This window comes from Elephantulus edwardii, unplaced genomic scaffold (genome assembly GCF_000299155.1).
Source record: "Elephantulus edwardii isolate Elephantulus edwardi_28Jun2011 unplaced genomic scaffold, EleEdw1.0 scaffold00022, whole genome shotgun sequence".
In the NCBI taxonomy this organism is placed as follows: Eukaryota; Metazoa; Chordata; class Mammalia; order Macroscelidea; family Macroscelididae; genus Elephantulus; species Elephantulus edwardii.
In genome coordinates this window covers 11,512,538-11,525,879 of record NW_006399772.1, presented here as the reverse complement: position 1 = coordinate 11,525,879, position 13,342 = coordinate 11,512,538, and the positions used below count along the sequence as shown (strand labels likewise).

The 13,342-nt window shown below is 38.4% G+C and overlaps 1 protein-coding gene across 3 annotated transcripts in view; it reads left to right on the top strand.

Annotated features, from left to right (window-relative positions):
* Nucleotides 1-13,342, top strand: part of NRCAM (neuronal cell adhesion molecule) — a 103,333-nt gene that overhangs the window by 14,838 nt on the left and 75,153 nt on the right. For all 3 annotated transcript variants that reach the window (XM_006882638.1, XM_006882637.1, XM_006882639.1), the window contains exons 5-10: nucleotides 566-688; nucleotides 3,017-3,187; nucleotides 3,711-3,767; nucleotides 5,821-5,932; nucleotides 11,059-11,243; nucleotides 12,815-12,946. In XM_006882638.1, coding sequence (XP_006882700.1) covers nucleotides 566-688; nucleotides 3,017-3,187; nucleotides 3,711-3,767; nucleotides 5,821-5,932; nucleotides 11,059-11,243; nucleotides 12,815-12,946 — 780 coding nt within the window. The remainder of the gene's footprint in view (nucleotides 1-565; nucleotides 689-3,016; nucleotides 3,188-3,710; nucleotides 3,768-5,820; nucleotides 5,933-11,058; nucleotides 11,244-12,814; nucleotides 12,947-13,342) is intronic.

Below are 13,342 nucleotides of genomic sequence, written 5' to 3'. Positions count from 1 at the left end.
GTAGTTGCAGCTCCTTGCCACTAGGCCACCAGAGCTCCCCAATTTTGAAGTATTCTTTTATCATCTTTTCAATATATTGTATCTATTCATCTTAACTCTTATCACATAAATAGGTAGATCTATATAATATGTATAATATTTAAATGTATGTGCATAATTTTAACAAATGATCTTTTGACATTTAGGTATTTACTGTTTGGTAAGGAAAGAAAATGCTTGGGTTTTTTTCCTTTTTTTAAATTTTTTATTAATTTCAGTGAAAATTTACAGGGACTTTGAATTTCCGTTCATTTGAAAGAAAATACTTGTAGAGAAATTATGTACCATTTTAAGAATTTATATAGTATGAATTTCTTGAGATTAGAATTTATGCTTCTAGTGACAACAAATGATAATTTTTTTACTTTAATTGCTAACCATGAGTTTAAAAATTGATATTTTAATGTAGATATGTTTTGAGTCACTATTTCTTCAAAAATTTAGAATATTTTATAATATGTATCCTTTTTTTATTTTACAATAACAACAACAGTGAGAACTTAGTAGTTAATGTTGCATTTTGTAGGATCACCATTGTGGACCAAGGAAAAACTTGAACCAATGACACTTCAAAATGGTCAGCCTTTGGTTCTTCCCTGCAGGCCCCCAGTTGGATTACCACCACCTATAATATTCTGGATGGATAATTGTAAGTTTTTTTAAAAATCTAAACAGTCTTATAGAGTCTTATGATCTTGACTTATTATAAATTACTTCCTTTTATGATTCATAGAATGTTGTAAAGATGTTCAGGAAGATAGATCCCCATTGAAACAAATACCATGTCATTTCATTCCCTCACCCAATAAATGTTATTGAGCACCTACCTACCTTGTGTTCAGTGAGCCCGTCAACAAGATAGATTGACACAGTGACTGTGACCATGGGCTTGAATGTGACAGAAATCATTAGGGTGGTGCAGGTGCAGGGTGGGACAAGGTTTCTGTTGTTTACAGAATGAGTTGTGAGAGGAGTCAACTCAACAGCAACCTAACAACAACATCGACACTTCCTGCTTTAAAGAAACTAAACTGAGCCCCAGCTCTCCCTGAGTTTACACTCTGGGCAATACAGGTGTGAGTGGGTACAGACCGTAAATGCATCTAACACATCTGTGGCAGTTGTCAATAAATATCATGACGGGAAACAAGGCAGCATAAGAAGATGAGTTATGCTGATAGGTTAAAAAAAAAAAAAAAGAAAGATAGCCAGAGAAGACTTCTTGCCTTATGTCCTTTGGAAACCTGAAAGAATGGGCAAGACAGTCAGGAGCCTTAAGTATCTGCGTGGGATAGTTCTGTAGGAACAAGTCCTGAGCCTGATGCATCCTCACATGTCAGAGGAGCCAGGAGAACAGTGAGGCCAGGAAGCAGTGATGTTTGGTGGTTTGTTTGGTTGTTTTGTTAGGTGCCATCATCAGTGCTGACTCATCGTGACCCTGTGAACAACGTATCTGAACCTTGCCCTGTTCTCTGACATTCTCATGATCTCTCATGTTCAAGCCCATGGCTCCAGTGACTGGCAATCCATCAGTCCATCTTGGAGACTTTCAGTCCATCTTCCTTTCTTTCTTTTTCCCTCTACCTTTTCCTGCGTGTCTTTTTCCAAGGACTGGACCTCCTGACAACATGCCCAGAGTATGTGAGATGACAAACCACCTACTTTCTTCTAAGGATCATTCTGGTCTTAATTCCTCCAAGACAGACTTGTTTGTCCATCTGACAATCTGGATATTCTGTTCTCTTCTCTTACATCACAGCTCTAAGGCATTGATTCTTCTCCTGTCTTACTCATTATCCAACTTTTGGATGCCTGGACAACAACCGAAAATATCATTCATGGCTTGGATCACTTTGTGTTTAAACTGACATCGTTGCTCTTTAGTACTTTGGAGAGGTTTTTTGGAGATGATTTTTCCCATTGCAGCATGTCTTTTTTTGTTTTTTTCGTTTTCCCTTTGACTGTTTTCGCCATACACAGGAGCCAAGATGGCCCTAGTATAAGAAGCTGCATTGCAATCCCAAAGGACCGTGACTCGACTCAACCAGCTTCTCCATGGGAGAAGGATGGGCATCTTTTCTTGTGCAATTTACTGCCTCTGAAAACCTACTGGGGAATCAGCTAAGGGTAGATCATGACTTACTGGCATACCAACACCACCACCACCACAGTACTACAGAAAGATGGCAGGGGCTCAATAGAAAGGGCTTTGAATAATTCTAAATGAGGCCGGGGTTTGGGGGGGGGGAGGGAGGGAACATAGGCTACTCAAGTTTCTAATCATCTGAATATGTAACTATTGTTTTCCACATGATTAAGTTGTTTACCTCTATTTTTAAGCTGTTGGTAAAACATCTGGAACTTTCAAGGAAAGTTACAAAAAAACTAGAACATAAGAAAAATTCAGGTCCACCCAGCATCCTATTGCAAGGTGACATTTTATAGAAACTCAGAAAGAAACATATATTTAATTTATGTTTGTTACTTAATCTCACTTCTGCCTGTACCCAGAGAAATTGAGATTGGATAAATGAAGTGTATTTTCTTTTATTCAAAGGTGGGGAGGGGGAGGAGGAATATTCAAAAGATATTCAGAGAACTGTAAGTGAAAAAGATATTTGGCAAGCTAGAATTTTGAGGCTTTGTTTCACATTTTGGGCATGTTGTCAGGAAAGACCAACCCTTGGAAAAGGAAATCATGCTTGGAAGGGTAGAGGGACAGTACAGGAAAGGAAGACCCCAAATGAGATGGATTGACCCAGTAACTGGGGTAATGAGGGTAGGTGTGTCAGAGATGGTGGAATTGGCTCAGGAATAGAACAAGATGCAGAGCTACTGTGAATAGGGTTACTATGAGTCGTAGTTGACTCTACAGAACATAACAAACATATTTATCTCACTCGTTCATTGCAGATGGATCCTGTAAAGGGGCTGCTTTGTGATTAAATAATTTGTATATCCCTTTGCCTTCTTCCAGCCTTTCAAAGACTTCCACAAAGTGAGAGAGTCTCCCAAGGTCTAAATGGAGACCTTTATTTTTCCAATGTCCTGCCAGAGGACACACGTGAAGACTATATCTGTTATGCCAGGTTTAATCACACTCAAACCATCCAGCAGAAGCAGCCTATTTCTGTGAGGGTGATTTCAGGTAAGAAGTCAGCTTCCTGAATCTTTCTCCTCAAAGGTGTTTCTAAATCTGAGTAAAATATATTAACTATTAATAAATACTGAATACTACAGTTTTTTTAGTAAGTGGGTTCACGGACCCGGAAGTGTTTGAGAATAATCAGTAAAACATTGGTGACTGTCTTAGAAAGAGCAGATGGATCATCCGTACTATATTCTACTTTTTTTTTTGCTAAGATATATTCATCTTTAATTGCCAATATTGTTTCTGTATTAACCTTTAGAATATGTTCTGTAATCTGAGCATTTGCATTTGCTTTATGTCACATGATGCCTTCTATTTGGCAAGCCTTACTGCATAAATTATGTGTCACATATTACTGATGAATTAACGAGTTAGTTATATACAATATAAAGCACTGTTTTTATTTAGTAGGACTGACGCATAGTCAGCATAGCTGTATTCATTTGCTTTTGTTGCCCAATAGTTTTCTGACCTTTACCCCTTCTATTGTGCATTCTTCATAATATTCTGTTTATTTCAGTGGATGAATTGAATGACACTATAGCTGCTAATTTGAGTGACACTGAGTTTTATGGTGGTGAGTTATAGTGATTGTAACTGATACTCTCTCCTTCATCGTAGAATTTAGTTCACTAACTTCACCTCCATGGCTGTTAACCATATTTCTTTAAGAAACTTCTAATTACATGTTTAGTCTCACTAGCATAAATGTATGTTTTATGAAATTAAAGTTATAAACTTTCAAATTTATGTTGCTAAAACATTTCCATGATGTTTGTGCCAGAATGAAAATTCTTTTTAACTCTTGTCATGTGAAGAACCATTTCATGTGATTTGAAAAGAAACAAAAAACTTCCATGTATGTTTAGAAATATATTTTTCATTTTTTTTGTCCTGTCCATAAACATTTTCTTGTGATCTAAATAAAAATTAGCAAAATATATTAACCTGATAAATTGCTAACTTATTAACTGTTTAGTGAGTTTTAATAATTAACATTAAGTGAATTTTCATACTAAATCATCACATTTCCTATCCATTTTCATGGGAATTTATCAGTATAAGTAGCAATAATTTCCCTTATTTTTGTTTAGAATCAAGTTATCAACTTGAAATAACCTTTTTAAAAAATTATATGCATATAGTTTCTTTTCACACATTTAAATAGAAAGTAGTTTGATTACTTGAAGGGAAAATGGCTGTAAAATGTTTTCTGTCAGTGAAAACTGCAGATTCTAGATATTGAGTCTTTTTCATTATCTATAAGATAGAGTAGAATATCTGCCATATTAATTTCTCACCCTTAAAATTCAAAGGAAAACACATTCAAGTACCTTTCCATGATAAGGACAGGCACGCCATACCTCCTGCCTTTGTTTTAGTTTTCTTTTCATACATTTCTGAAAAATATGATTCTTTAAACAATTCCCAAAGTGGTTTCAGAGCTGCCAAGTTTACCTAAATCTCTGCTGTCTTGGGGACTCGCTCATGTCTCTGAAGTAACCTTCTCTGGCAGTCAGGTCTGAGGGTGGTTTTTGGTTTTGCTTTGCTGGCTTTTCCCCTGGGAATGACATTATTCATAGATCACTTTTTCATCCAGCATCTGTGTGCATCCAACAGAGATGGTACATTAAAGTGTTTTGAAAACTTAAAAAATTAAAACCTTAATTTGATATACTTTTTTACTTCAATTATTTATGAAGAGCCTTTCAGGAGATAAAGCCACAAAATGAAACCACTCCATAAAGAGCATGTAGCTTGTATAAATCTCCTAACATCACTGACTTCCAAAATAGCATTGTCATATCTTGGAGACCTCTTTATTTTTTAATTGAGAAAACAAATTTAAATAGAGCTGTAACTCCAACCATTATCTAAGATGCATAATTTGCCAGATCTTGGTAACTCTTGTTTGCTTGTTGTCCATAAAAGATTATAGTTATCAGTTTTGGTATGTTGGATATTCCATCCCCAGAGTCATATTTTTCCTATAAATAATGCTCCCACATAAAGAACACATTCTCATATCTGATATGCAGGAATGGCAAAATTATTCTGGCAAACCATAGTCAGAAAAACAAATGTGCAGCATAACCTTTATTTAAGTAAGTAATGGTCTCACAGTGATTAATCTGGCAATATTGGCACTGCCATTGTCCCTAGTGCAATCCAAAGTACGCTACCCATAATCATGCCTTTGCTAAAAGACACACATCTCCCAGATAATAGGCAGTGATTTTTATTTTGCTCTGAGACATAATCTTATGGGATGAGTGGTTAGATAAGAGATTTTCCTCTCTCTGTCTACATTTTTAAAACATTCGAACCCATAGAGAATTCATATAAAATCTCACCCAATTGAAGGAAATCTACAAAAGAAAATCAAGTCCTAATTATTAGTGATTATATAGCCATTATGAGTGCTTCTATTTCTCATTAACTCAGTGAATGATAGGTATTTTAAAGATAGAGTCTATGTATGTGTAGTTTAACAAATTCCACACCCAGTGTTAAATGGTTTTGAAAAGGGCTTATCATTTTAGACAGCTATTTTGACAGGGAGCTGTGGTTTTAGAAATACTCAGAGCTAGGAATTCACAACTTCTAATGCAGATTGATTTTCTTTGCAGCTAAATCCAATAAAGAGAGACCACCAACATTTTTAACTCCAGAGGGTAATGCGAGCAACAAAGAAGAATTAAGAGGAAATGTCCTTTCACTGGAGTGCATCGCACAAGGATTGTGAGTTAGCATTTTGTGTCCTGGTTTACGTTTTGTATAAAATTAAAGGACATTTCTTGAGAGACAATAATACCGTAAAGACTTGCTTTATACCACTTCCAGAGGCATCGAGAAAATGGTTACAGTTCTACTCAACATAAGTCGTAGGAATCTCATTTACTATTATGTTTTATTAATTCAATAGTATTAATATTGAAATAAGTATCAGTAATTACCTTATGATTGCTGTATAATTCTCATTCATTGTACAGTAAGCCTCATCACAATGTAGTGGCCTTAAAACAGTAGCTAGTGATTACTGATCCTTTATCTACAGATCTGCAGGGCAGCTTGGAAGCAAGCGGGGTCCTGCTCATCTCTGCACCTGCACCTGCTGGAGGCTCAGCTAGGGATTCAGGGTTCCGAGGGTTTGCTGGCTGTCAGTGGGGCAACTGAGCTCTTGATGATAGGTTTCTCAGAGCCCGTTAGCAGACAGTAGATGCTCATAATGACTCCTCCAGCCTCAACTTGAATCTGACACAATGTTCTCTCTTCTACTTTCTATTGACAATTTGTAAGACTAACCCTATATTTTTTGAAGTATCTCATCAGTGTTTATAAAAACTGATATGCCTTTTACATGAGTTATAGAGGGGCCACACGCAGTTCAAGATAGAGGAATTGCTGTGCAATTAAGTTGTTGCATTAGATGCACATCAGTGGCAAACATCCACAGAGTCCCTCCTCTTACACCAGGCCCAGAGCAGGCGTGTTGGAATGGGCACTTCTCCTGAACTGCTGACTCTCAGAAGCCTGCTGTCATCCCAGGCTGGAATACATTCCTCCCGGTGGCTCACAGTTCTTATGGGTCTTGACCAGAACAGATGTCTCCAAGAGTAACTCGACTTCAGGAGGCACGTGGGGACCTCTACTGGCCAGGAAAGGATAGTACACTCTACTCACTTCCTCAGGTCTCTGAAAACCAGCAGCCCCCTTATTAAAGATTGGTTTGATTTTCTGTCTTTAACAATATGATTTAAAAGACAGAAAACCAACTTCTAGATTTCTTCCTTGCTATGTTAAGTGGTCTAATCTGTTGATCTCCAACTTTTTTGGAGCAGAGGCACCAACCTCAGTTTCCTAGGGCCACCATAACAAAATACAAGATGGGGGGGCTTTAAACAATTGAAATTTATTGTCTCCGTTTTAGAAGCTGCAAGTCCAAATCAAGGTAGTAGCTATTTTAGTTCTTTCTAAGACCTCTGGGAGAGTAGCTATCCCATACCTCTCTCCTAACGCCAGGTGGCTGTGGACAGTCCTTAGTACCATCCTTGGCCTGTAGAGGCACCTTCATGCTTGGTCAACCCCTGGATCTGCTCTTCTCTTTTATGAATTACCACTTGAACGCAATTATGATCCATCCTGTTATGTACCCTCGAGTTTCCTGTAAACCATAGCGACGCTATGTACAGCAGCTCTGATCCCTGCCCTGTCCTGAGCCAGTCTTACTAATTCCAACACACCAATTCCCATCGCCCCAGTTACTCTATCAATCCATCTCCCCCAGGGTCTTCCTCTTCTGTGCTCTCTGTCCACCCTTCCCAGCGAGCATGATATCCTTCTCCAAGGACCAGTCTCTCCTGGTCACATTCCCAAAACCCAAAATATGTGAGATAGAGCTTCAAAATCCTAGCCACCAAGGAGAAACTCTCTCTCTGATTGATACAGGCTATGGTCTTTGCAATCACTTGTTATACATCAGAGAGTTGGACAATGACTAGGGAGGATAGAAGGAGAATTGATGCCGTTGAGCTGTGGTGCTGGAGAAGAGTACTGAATTTACCATGGACTGCCAAGAAAACAGATTCATCCTGGAGAGGGTTAAACCAGGCTGCTCCTTGGAGGCAAGGATTCTGGGGCTTTGGACATATTGTAAGGAGGGACTGGTCCTTGGAGAGGGACATCATGCTTGGGAGGGTGGAGGGATGGCACAGGAGGGGAAGGCCCTCTATGAGGTGGATTGATTCACTTACTAGGGTAATCGGGATGGGTGTGTCAGAGGCAGTGTGATTGGTGCAGGATAGAGCAGGCTTTAGGGCTGTTGTACATAAGGTCGCTATGAGTTACAAGCAACTCGATGGCACATAACAACATAACAACAAGGAAAAACTGGTTTCACCCCCTCCAAGAGAGATTGATTTATTTTCTTGGCAGTCCATTGTATGTTCAAAACTCTTCCCTAGCACAATTCTACCCCATCTTAAAAGATCCTATATCCAAAAACAGTTGTATTCACAGATCCAAGGGATTAGTACCTCAGTATTTGCACTAGAAGGACACAGTTTGATCCCAGACAATACTCATTCTCATACATCCGTGACTCCAAACTCCACAAATAAGATATTTCATTTGTTCATTTGTAAAGAAAAACAAACCAAAAATCAGCCATAACTAAAATCCAGTTCAGCTCAACATCATCAAGTCAGAACCAACTCACAGCTGTAAATCACATGGGAGAAGATTGCCCATCCTTCTCAGAGCAGCTAGTGCATTATCTTTGGGCTGGCAACACAATTCCCTACCCAGCAGACCACCAGAGCTCAGTTAATATTTAAAAATGTAACTAACTCCTTAGATGAAAAGTTATAGAACTGACAACTTTATCATAACAAACCAACAAACACAAAATCACATTATTTCAAAAGCCTAACAACTGCTCAATATCACAGACATCAAAGAGAATTAATTCATAGCTTTGTAACGTGCAAACTATGAAGTTCAAGTTTCCATCCTCATGCCCCTCCCCACCTCCATGCTCGGAGCATCAGATGCAGATTAGTCTAACCTAATGCACTGTCACAGAGTCTGTTGCAACTCACACAACCCTCCATTGAGTTTCTGAGGCAATAAATCTTTACAAGAGGAGACCCTTCTCCATGGAGCAGTTGGTGGATTTGAACTGCCCAACTTCAGGTTAACAACTCAATGTTTTGTGTCCGCAAGGCTCTAAGTAAAGGAACATGTCAGATTCCATGTGTGTACAGTGTCTTTGGGTTTTTTAATTCATTCATTTTTTTCTTATATTTACAGCATGTTTTAATTTTAGCCAACAACAGCTACAATTTAATCATTCAATTATTTTCATTCCACTAAATGAATGAAAAATGCTTATAGAAACACTTCTACTTGCATTTCTAATGACAGTGATTGTCATCTCCCTGCAGGTCTAGGAAATATCTTTTTGCCTTTATCTTCTCGACATACTCTGAGCGTGTCGCATACAGCCGAGTGTTAGAAAGTGTTTGTGTTGATTGTGTTCCCATTTTACTATCATGAAAACATTGTAAATACAGCAGATCCAGTCGAGCACGCTTGTCTCATTGAGACCTGAAGAGGTTCAGTACCCAAGGCCAGGCAGGGCTTGGTCTTTGAAACAGGTCGTCTACCTCCAAGCCTATATTCTTGTTAGCAATTTCATCCATGTTCTTATTTCATAAAAAATAATGAACCTAGTAAGATATAGTAGGTAGAAATAGTATATACACATGTTTTATCTACTCTTTAACAATTAATAATTAAAATATACTAATAATAATGGGCCGTATTATGACTCAATGATACCTAACAACAACAAAAATGACATTAAGAAGAGAATCACTATTCCTTTAATTGTTATTGTTGTTGTTATGTGCCATCGAGTCATCTGAAACTCATAGCAACGCTGTGTACAACCCTGCCATATCTTGAGCCAGTCTCACTGAGTCCAACAAACCTAATCCCATCACCTCAGTTATCATGTCAACCCATCTCATCTGGGATCTTCGTCTCCTGAGCTGTCCCTCTACTCTTCCAAGCATGATGTCCTTCTTCAAGAACTGATCCCTGCAGGCTACAATGGAGCTTCATTATCCTTGCCTCCAAAGAGAGCTTGGTTTCACCCTATCCAAGACATACCTATGTTTCTAATTCAAATAATCATATGGCTACGTAGTAAAATGGAAGCATTCTTCTCTTTGAAGTGAAAATGCAGGTCAAGATGCAAGGACACAGATTCACATGTCACTTTTTTCTCTGTATATTTTTAACTTAGCTTATGGAAAATTATGTATTAGTATCACTTATTTCATGATAATTATTTTGATTAATATACAGTATCTCCACTTAACTTCAAGAATCTCTCATTGATCAGGTCTTGGGAGAAGATCTCTTCAGTAAAGCAACTCATCCTAGAATTCTCATTGCATGATTGAAGTCAAAGTCTAAAATTAAAATTAGTCTTAATTGCATGAAAGCAATAACTTAAAGAGTTGTTGTTATCAGGTGTTGTATTGGCTCCTACACGTAGCACTCCTGTGTGTCACAGAGTGAACCCTGCCTGGCCTGTGTCAACCTCATTCTCCCTGCTGCTCTTGGGCCATTGTTACAGCTACTGTCTTTCCAAGATTCCCTTTCTCTTTTTCACTGACAGTCCATTTTACCAAGCATGACTTCTTTCTCTAGAGCCTAGTCTCTCCTGATAACCTGCCCAAAGTATGTGAGATGAAATCTCCTCATCCTCACTCACTTCTAAGGGGCGTTCTAGCCAGAATGCTCTTCTGCTTCTTCCAAGACAGGTCAAGTTGTCCTTTTGACAGCCCGTGGCACAGTCAGCATTTTTCACCACCACTGTAATTCAGAGGCATCAGTTCTTCCCCTTTCATTGTCCAGCTTTCACATACATGGAGGGGACTGAAAACTCCCTGGCTTAAGGCAGGTGCACCTTAGTTTTTAAAGTGGCCCCATCGCACTTTAAAGAAGGAGTTTGTACCAGGTTTTATATCTTGGCTACTGCTTCTGTGAGTGCTGACTGTGACTCCAAGGGAAGGGAAGCTTTTGAAAACTTCACACTTTGCTCCTTTTCTCGTCATATTGCGTATCGGTCCAGTTGTGAAGATTTTTGTTCTCTTTCTGTTGAGATGAAATCCACACTGAAGGCTACAGTCTTTAATATCTATGTATTTTTCTTTATCTCTATACAATAAGTTCAATATACAGTATCTCTATACATATAATTTGGTATAAACTTGCATGAAATGTCACACCTCAAGGCAGTCACAGGTTAACTTCTTTTTCCTCTTTGTAACCTCCTTATTTGTTTATCCTATCAGGCCAACTCCCATTATTCACTGGATAAAAGAGGATGGAACACTACCTGCCAACCGGACATTTTATAAGAACTTTAGGAAAACACTGCAGATCCTTCATGTTTCAGAAGCCGACTCCGGAAAATACCAGTGTATAGCTAAAAATCCATTCGGAGTCATCCACCATACCATTTCTGTTACTGTTAAAGGTATCATTGTGTGAAATTCATTTCTTTTGCTTTCATCAAAGATTGTGTAGCTTTAGTTAAATGCACCTTTGATTTTGTTCTTCAGTAATCAATAAAAGTGTGTATCAACATCATGGTCCCTTAAATCCCTTCGCCTTGCTACTTACAGCCCAGCCTCTCTAGTGGTTCAAATCCAACCAGCAGTTTCTTGTGAGAAGAATGGGCAGATTCCAGGAAAATCCACTGGAAAGTCATATGTGATTCAGTTCTGACTCAATAGCAATGAGAGAGAGAGAAAGATGGAGGTGGGGGAAAGAGAGAGATAAATTAGCAGTTGTCAAGCACGACGACCCTACTGTGATTAAGTGGCCTGAATGAAGCCTTTCTATAACTATCGACATTTACCAAAGTTCATAGAGTTTCCGGAGGCAAGTTGTTTTAATTTCTTATTTTGATAACTGTACTATATAGGGAAGGGATCTGGTTGCAACCTGATTAAGCATTTGGCTGCCAACCAACCTACCAATCACTCCCTGAGATACAGTTTGATTCACTAAAGAATACAGCCTGGGCAACACTATGGGGCGATTCTATATCCTTTACGATCATTATGAGTCAGATACCATGATTTGTAACACATCAGCGTTGGAGGTCTATGGGAAGATCTGATACCTTCTTCTTAGCTTTTTAAATGTAGATTGTTTTAATTGGCTCAGACTTTAAAATTCATATTTCTCAGCTCCACCTACAGAGATAGAAGGGGCCCTGGTAGTGTATGGCAAAAGGTGTCAGACTGGTATCCAAAAGATCAGAAGTTCAAATCCACCAGCTGCTCCTCCGGAGAAAGTTGAACAGTCTCCTTCCATAAAGATTTATCACTTCAGAGACCTGGTGATGGAGGGTTGCTTTCAAAGACAGTGGTTGTTGATGTCACGCATGCATACTGCATTTTATTGTGCTTTGCAAATACTGCTCTTTTCACCAGTTGGAAGTTTGTGGCATTTGTGCCGTGAGCAAGTCTCTGGACACCATTTTTCCAACAGCATATTGTGCTCACCTCATTTCTCTGTGTCGCACTTTGGTGATTCTCCTGATATGTCACAATTTCTCAGAGTACCGCTTCACACCTACCAGACTGCAATGCAGTGTAAACAAAACTTTCATATGCACGGGAACCCAACAATTTATGGGGCTCCCTCTATTCCAATATTTGCTTTATTATTGTGATCTGGAACCAAATATCTCTGAAGTCTGCCTGTAATTGTGAATTGCTCTACACCTTTGATAAAGTTGCCACCTCTTTGATGTATAATTTCAACTAAAATTAGTTGATGACATTTGTATCAAAAGAATCTAGGAAGAACACAAGACATATTAGTGAGTCTCTTTTAACATTCAATTTAAAATCTCAAGTGGTGTTTGAAGTATCGCTTAAAAGCCCATTCACTCTATAAAAATGAGATTAAATTAAAAAATGAGATTAAGTAAATGTTTGGCAAAATATAGTATTATTAAAGAAGTCCAGTGTAGACTCCTGCTAAAATGCATACAGGCTTGATTCTGACTGCTGTTTTGTTGTTTTCTCCATACAGCGGCTCCGTACTGGATCATGGCACCCAGAAATCTTGTGTTGTCCCCAGGAGAGGATGGAAGCCTGATCTGCCGAGCAAATGGCAACCCCAAGCCCAGAATTAGCTGGTTAACAAACGGAGTCCCCATAGAAAGTAAGTTACCTTGACTAGCTCTGAGAGCTGTCAGTCTAATGAGAGCTGTCAGTCTACATCTGAACAAATGGTGAAAATATAATTTTGAGTTAAGGAAAGACGTCATCTATAAATTGAACAGAGTCACCAAATTAAATTTAGATAATATTGAATTTATTATTATTTTGGATGTGAACATAATGGATTAGAACTTGATAATATTTCCTCTTTTTAAAAAAAGGATCATGACTAAAATGGCATGGAAAGAAATTAAAGTTTAGATTATCTCCTTGGTTAAGATAATTAAGTGAGTGATGGGAGAATTGTGGAATCGAAAGCATTGACTGGGGAGCATAGGAATGGAGCTGGTGGACGTGCCAAGAAGAAGCAGAGCTGCCTTACTGTGAAATGTGTCCA